This window comes from Orbicella franksi, chromosome 4 (assembly GCF_964199315.1).
Source record: "Orbicella franksi chromosome 4, jaOrbFran1.1, whole genome shotgun sequence".
Classification (NCBI taxonomy): Eukaryota; Metazoa; Cnidaria; class Anthozoa; order Scleractinia; family Merulinidae; genus Orbicella; species Orbicella franksi.
In genome coordinates this window covers 3,425,058-3,443,826 of record NC_138148.1, presented here as the reverse complement: position 1 = coordinate 3,443,826, position 18,769 = coordinate 3,425,058, and the positions used below count along the sequence as shown (strand labels likewise).

General features: G+C 39.9%; 1 protein-coding gene and 1 pseudogene across 1 annotated transcript; one reads left to right on the top strand and one right to left on the bottom strand.

Annotated features, from left to right (window-relative positions):
* Window positions 1–507: 507 nt before the first annotated feature.
* LOC145485960 (uncharacterized) lies at window positions 508–7,259 on the bottom strand. The gene is made up of 3 exons (XM_081464630.1): window positions 6,505–7,259; window positions 2,620–2,945; window positions 508–2,287 (listed from the first exon to the last, which is right to left on the bottom strand). The coding sequence occupies exons 1-2, from the start codon at window positions 7,232–7,234 to the stop codon at window positions 2,635–2,637; spliced, it is 1,041 nt and encodes a 346-aa protein (XP_081320756.1). The 5' UTR covers window positions 7,235–7,259; the 3' UTR covers window positions 508–2,287; window positions 2,620–2,634.
* Window positions 7,260–8,054: 795 nt separating this feature from the next.
* LOC145484568 (protein O-linked-mannose beta-1,2-N-acetylglucosaminyltransferase 1-like) lies at window positions 8,055–15,785 on the top strand (annotated as a pseudogene).
* Window positions 15,786–18,769: the final 2,984 nt, after the last annotated feature.

Genomic DNA, 18,769 nt, shown 5'->3' with positions numbered 1-18,769 from the left:
TCCAAACACTTCATAATCCGTAACAGTGAATTTGCTCACCCCTGCTAATGTCGTTCGCTGGCCTGGAGGAACGTCAAACGAAAATCCAAGCTTACTGTAACCTTTTTCTTTTTCTGATATAATTCAGTAGGTCGCGATTTCCTCCAAACGTTGGTCCCAGGCTGCTATCACAAAAAAAGCCGCTTAAGTTACTCTTATTAATTGACATTTTAGTTTGTCTGAGGCCATGCGAGTTCACCATGCTAAACAAGAACGACTGTGTGTAAGTTATCCACCTAATCCGACCTGAAAATGGCAATGAAAACTTCTTATTTTCACCTAAAATTGCCTGCTTAACTATTTTATAATATTTTTGTTCTCGTTGAGCCCCCAAGATAACTTTCGAGATCCTTAACACACTGTGGATTAAAATTTATTTTAAAACTTGTTGTATTCACAGAAATCAATTATGCTGGCTATTTTAAGACGTGACAACTCCGCTGCCTGGAGGGGGAGGGGGGGGGGGGGGTGTAATTCCTGTATGAAAAGGTCGGGGATGTACGTCGTCTCCAACCTCGTTCCCATGAATTTTCCCTTTAAAATCTATTGGGAGGGTCGGGAAAAGACCCTGGCATCAGCTGGTCACGTGATCCTTCATAAATATTTCCTGGACTCTAATTTATGCAACCGCGTAAATCCTCCATTGTTATTGGTTATTGCAATTCCCCGCAAAAATACACAAATTCATTAATTTAAGCGGGCTAGTGAGGCTAGTGTAGGCAAGTGAAGGCTAGTGAGCTATCGAGTCTGGTAAATCGAATAGGTTTTCTGTGTTAAAAATCTCTTGTATGCGGGAACTGTCGACTCTCAAAAAGCTACATCCTCGAGATTCGATGTGTCGACTTTGTGGTGGTGCGTATGAAAGCCGTCACATGCATTGAGGTTTGGTCAAAAGCGGCATCGAAAAAAACCTTCCTGTGAAAATTCATCATGCCTGTGGAATTACTATAAGCGAGACCGATTGCCTTCCAAAGTTCGTCTGCAGGAAGTGCGAAGCATTTATCTTCAAGGTAAGCGACTTCAAACCAAAGAGTGGAAATATTTAAAGTAAACTTGAACTGGAACCAAAGTGTTCAGTGAAGCGTTGCACGGAATTGTCGACATCTTGTAAACAACCCTCAAAGCGCGCGGCTACCGAAATCCACGGAAAAACCTCAACAAAACAACTTATGTTCGGACAAAACCCAGTCCAGACTAACGAAGGCGACCATGAGGAACCCATGGGCTCAACAATGCCGAAGAGGTCGAAGAGTCAAACACGCTACCTGAAGTAGTTTGTGACCAAGAGCTCCAAGTAAACGATAACCAAATCATTGGAGCATTGAATTCAATTTTCCCGCCTCTCCCAATTTCAAAGGGAAAAGGCCTGGGAAAGAGGTTGAAGCTTCTTGTGAAGATCATAGTCTCTTGTTGTGAACGAGGATGAGTGCACGAGATGGACGAGCCGTAGGCGAGTCCATTCAACTTCTACACCTCGCGCTTTTCTGTGAACTTCTCTCAGTTGTGTTCTTAAAAAATACCGCGAGCTTATACAACACAGGAATATTAAATAACATAGCGTTTAAACAACCAAAGGGTGCGTAGAATCAAAACCTCATTATGTATAAGAAAGAACTACGCAGAAACTAACTCAGCTAACAGACTGAACGTTTCCATTTATAAGTATTTTAATTCTGCGCGTGTAACTTTTATTTTAATTCGTAAAAATGAAAAAATGATTACACTGAACTAAATGGCTACTATAGATATGTTTCATCGGGTGCGGAATAATGTTGGAACATTTTGTGATCGTCATTTTTCTTTTACCGAATTGAAAAACAATAAAAGCTAACCAGAAAAGGTAAAAATACAAATTAATTCAAATCGAAACTAGCTAAATAAATTGAACAACGTCATCGCAAGATACTCTCTTGACAGATCATTGAGGCTAAGTTCTTGAAAGAACAAAATAAAACCTATTTTAGGATATGCATTCCCTTTGTATTTTACTACACAACAAATTAGTAATTCGTGTTTTACCATATGCTGACCGTTTATCAGATCAGCTAAAAAAGGCTGCCTGGTTACATTCTACTTGCAATAATATCACTAAAATTCTGAGCACTTAACAAACAATTTTACATCTCAAACGCATGTTCAGTGGAATCAGTCACAAACAGCCTCACTGCAGTGTTCCCTGTAGTAAACCAGTATAACAACATCAGAATATAGAAAGTTCTCCTTGTGACTAATAGTACAGTCACTTCAACTGCGAAACAAAAAAAGACAAACATTAGTCGGTAGGCTTCATATAATAAATCTGGGTGTCTGAAGTGCCCATATACGCAGACTGAGTAAATTGTATATAAGAGAAATTGTGGTGTGAAAAGATTAAATTATTTAACAATAAGACTACGAACCCAAGCTTTCTATGAACAAGTACAACCTCGTGCCCAGGGTATCTCTTCTTTCCACCCAAGCCTCGTAGGAGGTGAAAAGCATGTCACAGCGGATAATTTTTGTAAATCTACCATCTCTACCCTAAGTTTAACGTTTCATGTATCAGCCATGGTGAATCAACTACCTGCTATGAACTGTTACCTGTATTGATTGTTGTCATGTGTGAAGTCCAAACACTTCGTAATCTGTAACAGTAAAATTGTTACTCCCTGTAAAGAATGTGTTCTGCTGTCCTGGAGGGCATTCATACGTGATGCCGAGATCACTGTAACTTGAAGTATTTGTGTTTGCATTATTAGATATATATAGGTCGTTCCCTCTCCCAAACGCTGGTCCATAGCTGCTATAACAGCAGATGGCAGTCTCTTCCCGTTGTGTCTTAAGTGGCATTTTAGTTGGTACCAGGCCACGCGGGCTGACCATACTAAACAGGAACGCGTCTCTGCATGTTTTCCATTCTCCCAGACCTATTGACGAGATGATGCCTCATATCAATATTCATTGACTTTAGCTGTCATGTTATTTGCACTTGAACTACAATTGTCTTCAAATGTACTGGGCCAAATAATCCTTTCGCAGCCGATCTTTGTCCTCATCTCCCCAGAATTCCCACCCGCAATGCCGGGGCCCAGTTGTTCGAAGGCTCAGCTGGATAACGCTATCCATCGGATAAATAATACTTATCCAGTGGACAAGTATTAACAAAACAAACCGCGCTATCTGCTAGATAGTGATTTATCCGGTGCATAGCGTTATTCACCTTTCGAACAACCCCGGCCAGGACTCTAGAAGGGGTAAGACGCATTTTGAGAGGAGAGGCAGCAGTTTGGATTTCTTCTGTTAGGAGGTCTGTAGGGTTTGTCTCTATGTACTCCTTCCGGTTAATTTTCTGGTTGCAATCTGTGACGCAGTACATTGTCCACTAAGCCACAAAATGCAACAACTGGCAGGTCGCTGTTTTTGTGCTATGTATGAAATTGAGCTATGTATTGTAATATGAAATGTACTAGGTACTGTAATATAAGTCGAGAAACTCTATAAATAAGCCTTATGACTATGATAGTTGAGGACGTGCTCTTCTAAAGATTATTTGTAATGTGTTGTAAGTAGCAAGCATTTTATTGTTAGAAGTAATGTACTGTAAGCAATGCATGAAGAACAAATATTTTTAAGAAATGGCTAAAAAATGTATGGAATCTGCAATTAGTTTATTCCTTTTTGATGATGTGCAGCTGATCCTGGATATGGCAACAACGCTTTTTTTCTCGTTTGACTTAATAGAGGACGCGTCATTTTCTCCACGTTCGAGGATGGGTCGTTCAAGTTGAAACCAAAGTTGGTTTTAGATTTTCGTTCCATTTGAGCGAACTTGTTCCTGATTACATCACATGTTCACTCAGCTCACTTCTTCTGAAAAAAATGTCATTCCCAGATCCCTTGTCTTTGTGGTTCCATCGTCCTGTTGTCATGAAGCTCTCTAGAACCTCCTAATTTCATTGGATCTTGTTAGCACAAAGCCCTATTGTTTTAGGGCTTGGGTCCATTGTTACTAGTTTTTGTATATCATTTTCTCGGCCAATCCTGTGAGACGCTCCGAAGAGCTTCGTGGCGATCCCGATCGTCGGCTCTATCTTTTCTGAGATTTTTTGTTCTCATTTCCATAAACTTTCAAACAATGTGGATTAACAGTAAATCCGAATCTGGATTGACTAAAAGGACTGCTGCCTTAGTAATAATAGTGAAAACAACTTTCACATAATTAACGTTTTATAGAAGTAATGAAAGTCCAATGAATTACCTAGAAAACCGCTTCTTTTTCAAAATCAGTTTAATTTTTCCCCTCCCGTCTGAGTTTTAGAATATGAACAATTCAGTTCTGTTTAATTTAGGGATTTATATGTTGAGCGTTTTCTGTCTCTTTTTTCACATCGAACTGATTTGACAGAGAAATTAGCCAGAAAAGCCGGTTTAAAAACCTCTAAAAGGGGGTTGAGGAGACTCCTTAGCACTTCCTCCTGGAACCGCCTTTGACGGTCTGGTAGCATTTCGTGGAAAAACAAAAAAATACAATTTGCACGGATTAAATTAGTACACTGAGACAGATATATGTTTTGAAACAACCTCAAAGACTCTAGCGATAACGGATATTCTTAAGTTGACACAGGACGTTCTTTATGTCTGTTATGAAGAGTAGACGTGAATATTTAAGTTTCTGGAAACTTCTAGAATGTCAAGTCACGCAATGCTTGTGCCAAAATCTTCTACTGTCACGCTATGGAACATATTAGAACATTCTACCGCATGATGTAATTATAATGAATGCTGCATAAATAGAAGCTCCAAGAATGTTCTCGAATATTAGTGAAATGTATATAAAGAGTCAGCTAGATAGTATAGATTGCTCTCGTTAGTTCTCGGCAGAGACCGAGAGAAGAAGCTATAGAACGCGTGAGTAGTTCTCGGCAGAGACCGAGAGGAGAAGCTATAGTTCCGTTGTTGTTCTCGGCAGAGACCGAGTGGAAAAGCTATAGAGTGCTATCGTTATTGTAAAAGCTATCGAGGAACTGTGTTGAAGGTCAAGTGGACCGTAAGGAGATTTCTTTGGAGACACCGAGATTTGTTGTGAGTTCGTGTCAGTGGTGACTAAAGTTTAGCAGTAGGCTTAACTTCGTTTAGTAGTAGATTGTATTATTCAGAAATCGCTCATTTGTGGCTAAGATTATATTACGTATTGTTAAATAAATAAGTTGGGTTCGTAGAAGAGTTTCGTAGTGTATCTTTCTGGCGGTCAAGCGAGACCGTTGCATGTCTTAGTGACGTCGATGACGAAAGACGCACACGAACCGTCAATATTTGTGAAGCAAGTGAGGTTATTAACCGCGCGGCCATGGGCCGAGCGCGGTTCATGTTCTACCCTTGGTTTATTTATTTATTTATTTTTTTTGTCGGAGACCAGACGCAGATCTCCACTCGGCCAACTTTAAATTACGCAATCGGTAATGTTTACTCGCCAAACCTTGTTTCTTCAGGGTCAACAGAAATCTCAGATTATAAGATCACGCCGAACCTACACGTTGCAAAAAAATCTCTTCAAAACCCTGACATCGAAGCGATATATCACTTTAGCGTTAATAGCTACCTCATATCGGCAGTATTAAAATCTATTCGTTAACAATCCAGCTTCATCATATTAAAATTTCAACGAAATCGAACAAAACCAGAACTAAATATTATTAGATTTTTTTTGTAACCTAGCTTCATTGCGTGAGTCGACAAAGGAAGCGACGGTCGCCCATAGCCACCGAAACACATTAACATAACCAGTGAACCTACGTTTCGGTCAAAAAAATCCAGCATTATTGCCTGAAAGCTGAAAATTCAAGAGGAACATCTTTTTCGAACTTTTCTCAAGTTATTTAGACGAAAAAATGACCTCGGCGGACTCCAAAAGAGAACGAAACAAAAAACAGAACGAGACAGTGAGAAGAGCCGATAATTTATTCACCGCGTGGCCTTCGTTACGTTCACGTTAAAAAAACCTTACTTCTGGATAATTTCAGCCTTACAAGTCAGCAACTGGTCCCAAATTACTTTCTGTATCCTTACAAATGTCCTGACTTCCATCTCCGAAAGATTTGGCCGCAATTTTTTAGCAAATAAACATTTCGCCGACAGCAATCACCATTACGGTGGCTTGCAACTAATTCGCTAACTTTACAAAACCCTCCCGAAGCGGGGATATGACGAAAAGAGCTGAAAAATGATGACCGGAAATGTGCACTGCGTTCCGACGGTAGTGCTAAGCAAACAGTTAAATTTTAAAAGCGCGGTTATAAGATCTAACAGATCTTCTTGTTACACCAGGGATACTCTGAAACAAATAAACTAATTCAAATTCCGTCTAAATTGCCGGGATGCATAGGACTGAAGACAAGACAGTGAAGATTGCTAGAATGAATAAGCAAAGTTTTGATTCATTGGTTAACCTTACTTCATTGATCAAAACTCTGACATCAGGAAACTTACTTGGGCTTGTCCACGACACTTTTGTGAAGCCTCCAAAAATGTTGTTTCCACTTTTCACGATGGTGATAGTGGGTCCTTTGTTATCACATTTGGAGTGAAAGGTTGCAACTGCAAAGCCGTCTCGAGAAGCTCGGAACAGAAGGCGCCATTTGCCCTCCTGAGAAGGCAACCAACCTTTCAATACGCTTCGATGGTCTTCATTCGTCAGAATTTCGGACTCTTCAAATGGCTTGGTAGGCTTTCTTGCTTGAACTGTAGGTTCAGAAACTCTTAGCTCGTCAATTATCCCTTGAATCTGATAAAATTCAGCTTCTTCTAGGAGTTCCTTCAGGAATGTTGCCCCTTCTGGCAAAGTTAATTTTCCAGTGCGAAGATAATTGAGTATAAACCGGAAGTGAGTTCCATCTCGGTCGATAAAGAACGCGCCATCTTCACAAGGTTTCATCTCAAACTTCCCTGAGAACATGGCTGCCAGCATCGTGTTTGAATCTTTAGTCAACGTTTGTACGCTCGTCTTAAAGCAGTGGCCGCCGACATTGAGATTTACAGTCGAGGAAAAGTGAACATGTTCGAACTTCTTCGACATGGCGTTGAATGCCTCCTTCTCCTGGCGAAGGTTTGTCGCTTCACGCTGCAAGATTTCAAATGTTTCTTTAATGTAGTGGTCAGCATCATCAAGTCCTTGACTGCGAGAAACTTGTTCCTTATTCAGAGACTTTTGAGCACTCATACTCAGTATTTCTATGAGCGAAAGTTGAAGCCTTCAGCAAAGCTAGTCACGTGAATGATACGTAAAGAAAATTTATGATAATCATAATAAGAGTTGAATTTGCATATACAAAACATCAATCTGGCTTATTGATCTTTATTTTGTAAATCTTAAATGAGTCACGGTGTAGCGTGCCTCTCAGAGCAGATGACACAAATTGCACTGCGACTAGAGTAACACATCAACCTTTCGCATCTGATACTTCACAGTCATGAAAGTACTCAAAAACAAATTCGACCAAGTTGTAAAAAGACTCTTTCGACTTCGTTTTGTGTTTGTCTGGTGATGGAGGGACAGAAATTTAAAGATTCGAGCGAGTTTGGCGTTTGCGTTCATGTTTGCACAAAGATTGTAAGACCTAGGTACGAGTTCTAGCCCTTGTAGTGTCCTCAGTGCACTTCCCTTTAGTTCCCTACTGGAGATAAAAGGCATCCTTTTCATTCCTTTATTTGCTCTTATCCTACTCAACTAGATTATATACTCCTTGCTTTTAAGAGAAAAGAGCGGCTTTTTTCATCTTTTTGTTGTAAAACATAGCTACAGTGAACAGTCTACTTTTCACATAATTCAAATCTAACAGTCATCCACGTCGTAGTAACTTTCTTCTTCTTTTTTTAATTTGACACGCGTGAAACCATTTAATTAAAGGGTCTGCAGGAAATACGCTCCATTTGGAAAATCAATTATGTTTGAGTCTTCCTAAAGAAAATACGTCCAAAGTGTTAAGCGTTCTAAAATTTTGGTAACTTTTGTGCTGAAGGGTTTTTGTTCTGGTGAACCAATGGGAACAAATTCGCTGGTTGCCGGTAAGTGGGCATTTGTTACAACATATAGATTCTTCGGAGAGAACTGACACACCTTTTCCAGCAAAGCAGTCTTTACTTCGAAGAACATAACCAAGCAAGGTTTACCAAAGACGCAACATGAGTTACATCATAGCCAGATAACGTTAAGCTATTTTAAGATGGACAAATAACAAATACAGTTGGACCCGGCTAATTCGAACTCGGTTATTTCGAAATCCCCCTTTTTCCTTGGACTTGCCCTTCAGTCACTGTACTATCGGCTGTTTCGAACAATTTTTTTGTATGCCCTGCGAGTTCGAAATAGCGGGCTCAACTGTATCTAAAATGTAAGAGCAACCTGCATCAAGCTGTAATCCACCTGCAGAGTTGTTTAAGTGATTTACAATATTTCAGAGCTTCGTTTGGTTTTATTCAATAAAACTATCATGTGCATTTCCATTACAGTTATGAACATACGGATCATGAAACAAAACAACGTACAGGTACTAGCTAGTTTCGGTTATGAACCTGAAAAAATACATTTACGCTGGGTTTTTAAATATCTATAAACACAGAAAGCGACTAAACCCTTATAAACCACACTTCTCTCTCCTTTTGCAAAATTGTTTTTCTTGAACACTCGATTTGGCTGATATGTTTTCGGGCACCTTACTTGCATGTTTCGCACCCCCCCCCCCTCCCCTCCCCCCACCCAATTCCCTCTTCCGTTACTTTTGTAAGGGTTTGTCCCGAACGGTCTATAAAGATAATGCAGGTTTTTCGAAATGGCAAACTGATTCATAACAGACAGCATGTCGCCAGACATGCAATGAAAGTGTAACTCATAAAGATCATTGTTGTTACGTTGTTGAGTAGAGGAAGCCGTGAGAAAATGTCAATTTATATAATGCTGACTTCCTCGATCGTGCTGGTGTTGGGTCACTGCAGATTGCTACAAGGAATCTGACTCGAGTTTAAGCAGAGCTCTCTACATGGAGACATTGGAAGAACAAACAATGGCAACTCAGCCCTTCAAAACCTAGAATTGGAATGGCTATGTGAGCTTACACTTGCGGTTTCCACCTAAAGTTTAATCAAGTTAAAGTCGATGTTAGGCAGAGTTAAAAATGAATTTGGAACAGAAATTAACAAGTCATTTTATCGCTAGCCTTTAACAATTGTATTTCAGTTTCGGTGAAATGGATGAAGAGCTGTTGACTATTGAGTTGAAAAACACCGTTATCAGAGGGGTCCTGTAAACGAAACTATTGGTCAGCGGATTCACAAAACGTCTAACGGGAAGCGAAGGAGTGAAGGACTGAATTTTGCCACCCATACCTATTACTTGGAAAATATTATTTCCAACTCAACAAGGAATACTATAATACCCTTTTCAAATAGAAGTTTTCTGTCTGAGTATTTTATCAACTACTGCAAGTTCCCTCTCTAAGGAAGGGTGAGAGGATAATTGTGTTATCTGTTATAGTTAAAAAACTATATTGATCTTTTTTTAGCGTGTGGACAAATCTGAAATGTTGTTGAGAGGACTCAACGTGTTAGTCTTAAATGAAGTAACAGGCGCCGTGATGTCTTCGAGATGGTTTGTCCAAAGAGGACAGCGGTTTTCTCGTGGAATTCCTCAAAAGTTTGAAACAAGGAAGGATAATCTGTTTTGTCGTAAAGGTGGGTAGAGACCAGTCCATATAAACTTGCTCTATTTTTGTAATTTATCTGTTTTCATGAATAATACAACAGAAAGGACCTTGCGGCTTTGATTCATTATTGTCCTTTGGCCCTTGTTGAAATCACGTGCTCTATTAACTTAGATACTACGCGCGCTCGCATTGGTCGATAGGTGTGTCCAAATTCTCCGGATCCCCCTGGTGTTTATAGGCTATTTATTATATGGCTGTGACTCACAAGGATTGGGAACTACCGAATTCACGAATTTGATTGGTTGAAATCGATATTGACCGCGGTCTAGATTTTCCCATCTAGACCGGCATCTAGACATATAATAAACATCTTATTAACCGAACTAAGTCGGTCTGTATGGGAGAATCCTTACCTCGGTACAGACCTCTTCGTTCGGTCTGTACTCACGACCTCGGTCAAGATTCTCCCATACAGACCTCCTGCTCGGTTAATAAGAGCTAAGTAAACACGGAAAACGTAGTCTATTGCTTGACTCGTAATAAACCTATTATGCGTCACTGACAAAGTGTATTCCACCCCTGAGTTCTAGGTAACAAAGTAAGTTAGCAAAAGCTATTTTCCAAAGAAATCGCTATTTTGCTTCACGCTTCGTTATGTTTACGATACAGAAAGAGGCCACGCATTCACTCTCCAAAAACGCCCGCATGTTCATCAAAAGTTTAGGAAGCTCGTACATCAATCATATCAAATGGAGAGGAATGTGGGTCTTTGTGGCTCAACGCTTGGAGAATCACAACATTGTATATGGAGAGAGCTTTCAGGATTCACCGGAATATAACCAGTGGAGAAAACCGGTAACACTACGCACCTCAGTGAAACTGCTGGCAGAAAATGTAGTCAACTGTAACTGGAATGACTCCGACGTCAGCAGGAGAAGAAAAGAATTTTGTGATAAATATGAAGGATATGATAATGTTTGCAATTGTAAGTATCAGCCAGCGAGGCGGCACTAAGGTGTGCCTCCATCAGTTTTTAATAATATGACTTTTATGTTGTGAGAATCTTATAATTACCTCGATCCATATATCTTTTTCAAAACTATCCTCTGGTTACCTTGTCTACTTCGAAGCCGTTAATTAGGCCGTCACGCACGCGTGTTGCGTAACGACCCTAAGATGAATAACGCGCGGCTACAGAACGTGAGCGGAGTCTGTCTGTCTCGCAGACTGAATATTTCATCGATCGTTCCATTGTAGATAGAAACCTGAAAAATTAGCCATCCTGGTTCACGTTCTCGAGGACGTTTTTAGAAGGTCATACTGTTGCTATGGTAACCTATTGTGTCACGGAAATGATAACAACGTGTTCACCAATGATTGAGCAGTTTGTTGATACCATGACTGTAGCATCAAGTGATAAAGAATGTTTAAATGACCCATCAAAATCTAAGCGCTGGAAACTGTTTTTAGCCACCTTAAATCGTTGTCAAACATTTTACGTTATTCCATCGTAGGTGGCAATCCAGTTTTTCTCGACTTCAACCTGCCTGCTTTTCAAGATGGCAGCCGGCTCCAGCTTCCAATGGCAATCATGGCTGGAAACAGACCAAGTTACTTACTGCGCATGCTCTTCAGCCTGCACAGGGTCGAAGGCCTGGATCCTAGTTTAGTAACTGTTTTTATTGATGGGTTTTTTGACGAGCCGTCGTCAATTGCCAAGTTGTTTCAACTGAATGTGGAACAGCATGCCGACTCAGGGAAACGTAACTCGAGGATATGCCTGGTAACGTTGAACGCGAGGAGCGCATCTGCATCGGTTCTAACCCTTAGAAAATCGCTTTTATTTTCAATCACGGCTAACGTAGCGAAATTAGATAAAAAAGTTCCGAAAAATGTTCCGATCCTTATTTGGAAATGTAAGGCTAATAGACGGGTTTATTTATTACTTTTTGTTTTAAATCAGTATTTATTTAGGGACATCTAATTTAGCTTGGATAGTTGAAATGGAGCCCTGATACAACGTAAATCTAAGTACAACATAAAATTTCAAAGAGGGTTTAAAGGATCTACGTCACGGTTTGCGCCGCGAGTTTGGCCTAAATTTTTCAAGTTCGTCGTTTGTAATCCGTGTCAGTCTTCTCAATCCTTAACCATCCTTGTTCCTTCATGGTTTAGCATTATCTCTTTCATCTTTTTCTATCTTAGTAAACTATTATTTTCAGGTTTCCCTTAATTTAAAGGTAATTTTGTACGTGGCCAAACTAACTGACAATGGAAATTACTTTGTAATTCTTTGGTATTTTTTACTTTCAGCATTACAAGAAATCGCTAACAGCGTCCTTTGACCGATATCCTGAAGCAAACTACCTTGTTATCTTGGAAGAAGATTTTGATGTGTCTGTAGATATTCTTAGCTACTTTAAACAACTTCTCCCAGTCCTGGAAAACGATGAAAGTCTGTACTGTATATCTGCTTGGAATGACCAGGTATTAGCTTTAGAATCTTGAACTGAAGTGATCAGTACCTGAAGCCTTCTTACAGTATCTATGTGACAGATTCTCAGTACTCACACGACAATTAAGAAATGAAAGGTATTCAGTATGGAGAATTTAAATTTTGACCCTGGGATCTAGAACTGTTAAGGCCTACCAAAATGTAAAGGCAACTTACTAAAGGATGAGTAATATTTCGGTCACAACTATAACATCACAAGACTGAAACATGCAAGTCAACCAACTCAATAGTCAGTAAGGGAAACAGTGTTTTTCTGTGACATTTTTTTCTCCATACCTTATGTACAGTATAGGAAGTGCATTTTGACCATCCTTGTCTCACATGTTCTTTATAATCGAGATTTTCCCCTCATCCATAGATGTATGTATTTTTCTACGTGTTATAAGAGCAGTTAATTTTGCTAGGAGGCTTCTTCCATCCTTTGTTGTCGAGAAGTTTCTGTTCTCTGCATTTGTAAAGGAGTAATTAATGACATTAAATGTGTTTTATTCTGTAGGGGTATGACCACCTTGTAAATGACCCGGCCATGTTGTACAGAGTTGAGACTATGCCCGGTTTAGGATGGTAAGCAGAACAACTTTGCATTTCCTCAGACAGCTGACGTGTTTGAGAAACAACTAGCTGAGTTCTACTTCTACTAGCTCTTCGCCTTTTAGTTATTTTGACCACGCACAAAATTACCTTAAAATCGAAGGAAACCAGATAATAATAGTTTTCTAAGATAGAAAAATACCAAAGATATTATAGTAATGAACCATAAAGGAATAAGGGCGTTTCAGGATGGAGACGATTGACACGGATTACAAATAACGAACTTGAAAAACTTAAGGTAAACTTTTTAAGATGCGCAAACCATGACACAGCCCCTTTAACACGAAGATCGTTGTGAATGTTACACGTGGTCACTCAACCATTGTCGGTTTTTGTTTGTTTTTTGTGTTTGTTTGTGTTTGTTTCGTTTGTTTGGTCTTAATGTATTGAGAGTTTTCGAATCCGAGAAACAAACATATCATTTATGCACCTCATCCCCGTGTCCAATATGAAAATCACATCACAAAATACCCGGATGTTTTGTACAGGCGGCGTGGCCGAGTGGTCCAGAGCGCTGCATTTGAAATCTGGGAGCCCTGGCGCAATTCCTCCACCCTACCGCTATCTGGATTTGTTCTCGCTAGCCCCGAGTTCAACTTCTCGACCGCGTTGTGTAAATAGCCAACTGGTCCGCCTCCTCACCAGTTGGTATTCCCAACACTTTATGTTCTATTTGCAAAATTTGTTTAATTACTTACAGCGTCTCCAAGTCGTAACACATTGCTAAATACATTTGACACTTAAATAAGTTATTTATTTTCTTTCTTAGCGTCAATCAGTATTCCTCTGTTTTACCCCTCAAAGATTACTGAACATCTTTATCTCTTTACCATTCAACAAGTCAATATTCCTCTGTACCTTTTTACCACTAAAAGTTAAACGTCACGCCGACATAACGTTCAGTGAAACCAACTAATGACACATCTCATTACATGTATATCGAATATCGTAACGATTTTAAATTCTTACGATCCGCTAGTAAGTTCCATGCAAGAACAAAGCCAGGCCGGCCTAACCCATTTAACAGAAGTGGTCATTAATTCTTGGGGTGCAAGTATTTCATTTGTGTCTACCGACGGTTGTAATTGTTCAATTTCAGAGCCAATATCTGGCACGGAATTGCCTCAAACAGCAGTGTCGCTATTCGCCTCGAAACAGGGTAAAAGATGTTTAGCTTACTAAAGTACACCTTTACTGTTTACAGTTGATAATAGTTTATTTATTTCCATTAAAAACCGCAAATTAAAATTTATACTACCCGCATCATTAAAAGCGAAGGCTAATCGAGGCGGGCGATGTAATAAATGAATATATATTAAATAATAATAAACAAATACGTTTCTTTTAGGGTTCTAAAACGGACATTATACAAAAACGAACTTGAACAGAAATGGCCCAGACCCGATCAATCTGCGGACTGGGATATGTGGATGAGACTACCTGGCAACAGAAAGAATCGGGAATGCGTTATACCAGACATATCCCGCACGTATCACTTTGGAGCCAAAGGACTCAATGTCGGCAGCTTTATGCAGAACATTTACTTCAAACAACATGCATTGAACAACGCGACAAACGTGAAGCTGAATGTGGACAAGATGTACAAGGAAAATTACGAAAAGTAGATACTTCGTTTAATAGGGTAAGTTACCTACACACTCTACAAGTTTAGTGAATACAGGAAAGATCATATATTTGAACTGCAGAGAAAGATATGAAGACATGGTTGATCATAGCCGTTATACACACAACTTAAGCAGTTGTGAAATTAAAGCCTGAAAAAAAGTCAGTCTTGAACGGGATTCAAACCAATGACAACTGAACCCATGACAACTGCTTAAATTGTGTGTATAACTGCGATGATCAATCATGCCCTCATATCATTCTCTCATCAAGCAAAACCTGAAAAACATCGGCCCTGACCTTTTTCAAGCTTGTGTCAATTTGTGTAAACTGTTATTTATAGTGCTTGGAAATGGGTGGGCGATATTTTCCAGGTTAAAGACTGCTTTCGGCCAATGTCAAGTTCAGAACTAACGAGCCAAGTGGCCCATCAGGCCGGCGCTTATCACGAGCTCCGGGTTCTGTAGCATCAAGCGATTAGGAGTATTTCCATTCCCTCCTGCATGAAACGCTCTTCCATCGCAGGGTTACCCCCAGCATTACATTTTCCGGTACCTACTTATACACCTGGGCGGAGAGAGGCACTGTGATAGTGAAGTGTCTTGTCCAAGAACACGATACAATGTCCCCGGACAGGGCTCGAACCTGGACCGCTCGATCCGGAGTCGAACGGGCTAACCTTGAAGCCACCACGCCTCTACACAAAAATAAACAGAATTACTAAACATACGGTGACCTAGTCAATTTAATCTTGTAGAACACTATTCTATCCCAAGCTACCCCAGCATTTTTCTGTTTGACTAAAGCAATATTCCTATACTCCTCGAGAAAGAAACTTAGTGATAGAGTAAGATTTCGCGCCCAAGAACACATCAAAATTTCACCTGATAAGCCTAGATTCTGGACCATTCACAATGACCATTGAACCATTCTCCTCTTACAGATCAGTCCTAAAATGAAACTGCCTTCATTATATCTTATCTTTCAGGGAAGCCAAGCTTTTAAATCATTCCAAAAACCCATGTGCAAGCCTCAAGGACTTTGTCCCACACACCACTGGAGGAATGTATCTGTTTTATCTACGCATGGATGCCCCCAGAGACTTTACCACGTGGTCCAATGTCGCGCGGTGCTTTCGAATGTGGGATCTGGACGCCAGAGGTTTTCATAAAGGCATGTGGAGATTTTGGATCAAGAAAAATCATATTTTAGCAATTGGATGTCCTGCGTCTGTGTACTGTAGAACCAAACCACAAGATTTAAAACCGATTTATCTTCCGAACAAAGAAACCAGACCCAAGGATCCTCTTTAATGGACGGTTTATTGAGGAGATGTTGGGTTTTTGTTCTAAATTCACCTTTCACATTCGGTTTATTGAGGAAAAAGTTAAGTTTTGGTTTAATTCACATTTCACATTTCAAACGTTGTAAATTTTAGAAGTATCTGAATGTAGTGTATTTATGCATTATAGCTCAATATTTGAAAAGACTAATCTTCAACATTTCAAACATTCACAGACGTAATGTGTTTCAAACGATTCCAAAGCAGGTTTATTTCGGTTGTTTTAGTTACTTAGCTTGTTTTGTTACAGCTTTTTGTCAGCGAATTTCAGAGGCGCAAACTAGAAATCAAGTCACCGTTCAGACTGCCAGAACATTATTTGAATCATCTTGAGTTGTCATGAATGCCATTAAAAATTGCATTGCTTATCCCACAAACCTTTTGGTAATAAGTCTTTGTATTTGATAACAGATAATTCATTACTGCATTCCAAGTAAACAGTGATCAACAACTTGCCAGCGAAAATGACAAACGAAAAGAGAACAAAAATCCTCCCTCAACCTTTAAGGTACAAAAGTGGCATTTACAAGAATGACAGTAAGTCGTCTACTTCTGTCGGCAAATAACTGGTAAAGTTCTTTCACATTTGTTCCTCTCGTTAAATCTCCAAAGAGACGTTCTTGCACAATTAGCTTCTAGCCCACTCTCTGAATAACTGGCTTATGCATTTTCATGGCCCCCTGTAGCATCCTTATCCCCAGACGTCTTCCCCGATCGAACGCTTGGTGCCGGTCGTTCGCGGTTCATCCTTAATCAAAACTGGGCCGAAGAGCTAGCGCGAGCAATCGCTTGTGTTACATATGGAATCCAAACACTTCGTAATCCGTAACAGTGTTCACCCCTGCTAATTTCGTTCGCTGGCCTGGAGGAACGTCAAACGAAAATCCAAGCTTTTAACCTTTTTCTTTTTCTGATATAATTTGTAGGTCGTTGGTCCCAGGCTGCTATCACAGAAAAAGCCGCTTAAGTTACTCTTATTAATTTACATTTTAGTTTGTCTGAGGCCATGCGAGTTCACCATGCTAAACAGGAACGACTGTGTGCAAGTTATCCACGTAATCCGACCTGTAAATGGCAATGAAAACTTCTTATTTTCACCTAAAATTGCTTGCTTAACCATTTTATGATATTTTTGTTCTCGTTGAGCCCCAAAAATAACTTTCAAAATCCTTAACCCAGAGTGGATTAAAATTTATTTTACAACTTGTTGTATTCACAAAAATCAATTATGCTGGCTATTTTAAGACGTGACAACTCCGCTGCCCGGAGGGGAGGGGGGGTGTGTGTAACTCCTGTATGAAAAGGTCGGGGATGCTCGTCGTCTCCAACCTCATTCCCATGGATTTTCCCTTTGAAATCTATTGGGAGTGGCGGAAAAAGACCCTGGCATCGGCTGGTCACGTGATCCTTCATAAATATTTCGTGGACTCTAATTTATGCAACCGCTCTTAAATCCTCTACTGTTATTGGTTGTTGGAATTCCCCGCAAAAATACACAAATTCAATAATTTCAGCGGGCTAGTGAGACTAGTGTAGGCAAGTGAAGGCTAGTGAGCTATCGAGTCTGGTAAATCGAATACGTTTTCTGTGTTAAAAATCTCTTGTAAGGAACTGTCGACTCTCAAAAAGCTACATCCTCGAGATTCGATGTGTCGACTTTGTGGCGGTGCGTATGAAAGCCGTCACATGCTTTGAGGTTTGGTCAAAAGCGGCATCGAAAAAAACCTTTCTGTGAAAATTCATCATGCCTGTGGAATTACTATAAGCGAGGCCGATTGCCTTCCAAAGTTAGTCTGCAGGAAGTGCGAAGCATTTATCTTCAGGGTAAGCGACTTCAAACAAAAGAGTGGAAATATTCAAAGTGAACTTGAACTGGAACCAAAGTGTTCAGTGAAGCGTTGCACGGAATTGTCGACAACTTGTAAACAACCCTCAAATCGCGCGGCTACCGAGATCCATGGAAAAACCTCCGCAAAACAACTTGTGTTCGGACAAAACCCAGTCCAGACTAACGAAGGCGACCAAGAGGAACCCATGGAGGAAGAAAATTTGTCCGCACTTGGGCTCAACAATGCCGAAGAGGTCGAAGAGTCAAACACACTACCTGAAGAAGTTTTTGACCGAATGCTCCAAATAAACGATAACCAAATCATTGGAGCATTGAATTCAATTTTCCCGCCTCTCCCAATTTCAAAGGGAAAAGGCCTGGGAACGAGGTTGAAGCTTCTTGAGAAGATCATAGTCTCTTTTTGTGAACGAGGGTAAGTGCACGAGATGGACGAGCCGTAGGTGAGTCCATTCAACTTCTACACCTCGTGCTCTTCTGTGAACTTCTCTCAGTTGTGTTCTTAAAAAATACCGCGAGCTTATATATCTCAGGAATATTAAATAACATAGCGTTTAAACAATCAAAGGGTTCGTTGAATCAAAACCTCATTATGTATAAGAAAGAACTACACAGAAACTAACTTAGCTAACAGAACTGAACGTTTTCCTTTATAAGTATTTCAATTCTGCGCGAGTAACTTTCATTTTAATTCGTAAAAATGGAAGAGTGATTACCCTGAACTAAATGGCGACTACCATGATATGTTTCAGCGAGTCACGAATACTGCTGGAACATCCTGCGATCATTTTTCTTTTACCGAACTGAAAAACAATAAAAGTTAACCAGACAAATCGAAACTAACTCAAAATATGAACGACGTCAACCCAAGATACTCCCTTGACAGATCATTGAGGCTAAGTTCTTGAAAGAGCAAAATAAACCTATATTAGGAAATGCATTCCTTTTGTATTTTACTAAACGACAAATTAGGAATTCTTATCTTTCCATATGTTGACTGTTTATCAGATCAGCTAAGTAAGGCTGCCTGCCTGTACATTCTACTTTCAATGTCACTAAAATTCTGAACACTTCTTAACAAACAATTACACATATCAAACGCATTGTTCAGTGAAATCAGTCACAAACAGCCTCACTTC

What these genes read in the sequence shown, in the direction of transcription:
- LOC145485960 (XM_081464630.1), bottom strand. Translation starts at nt 7,234, where the DNA reads ATGAGTGCTCAAAAGTCTCTGAATAAGGAACAAGTTTCTCGCAGTCAA. An exon ending in AGTGTCGTGGACAAGCCCAA is followed by an intron (nt 2,946 to 6,504) that starts GTAAGTTTCCTG and finishes TCTCGTCAATAG; the next exon opens with GTCTGGGAGAATGGAAAACA.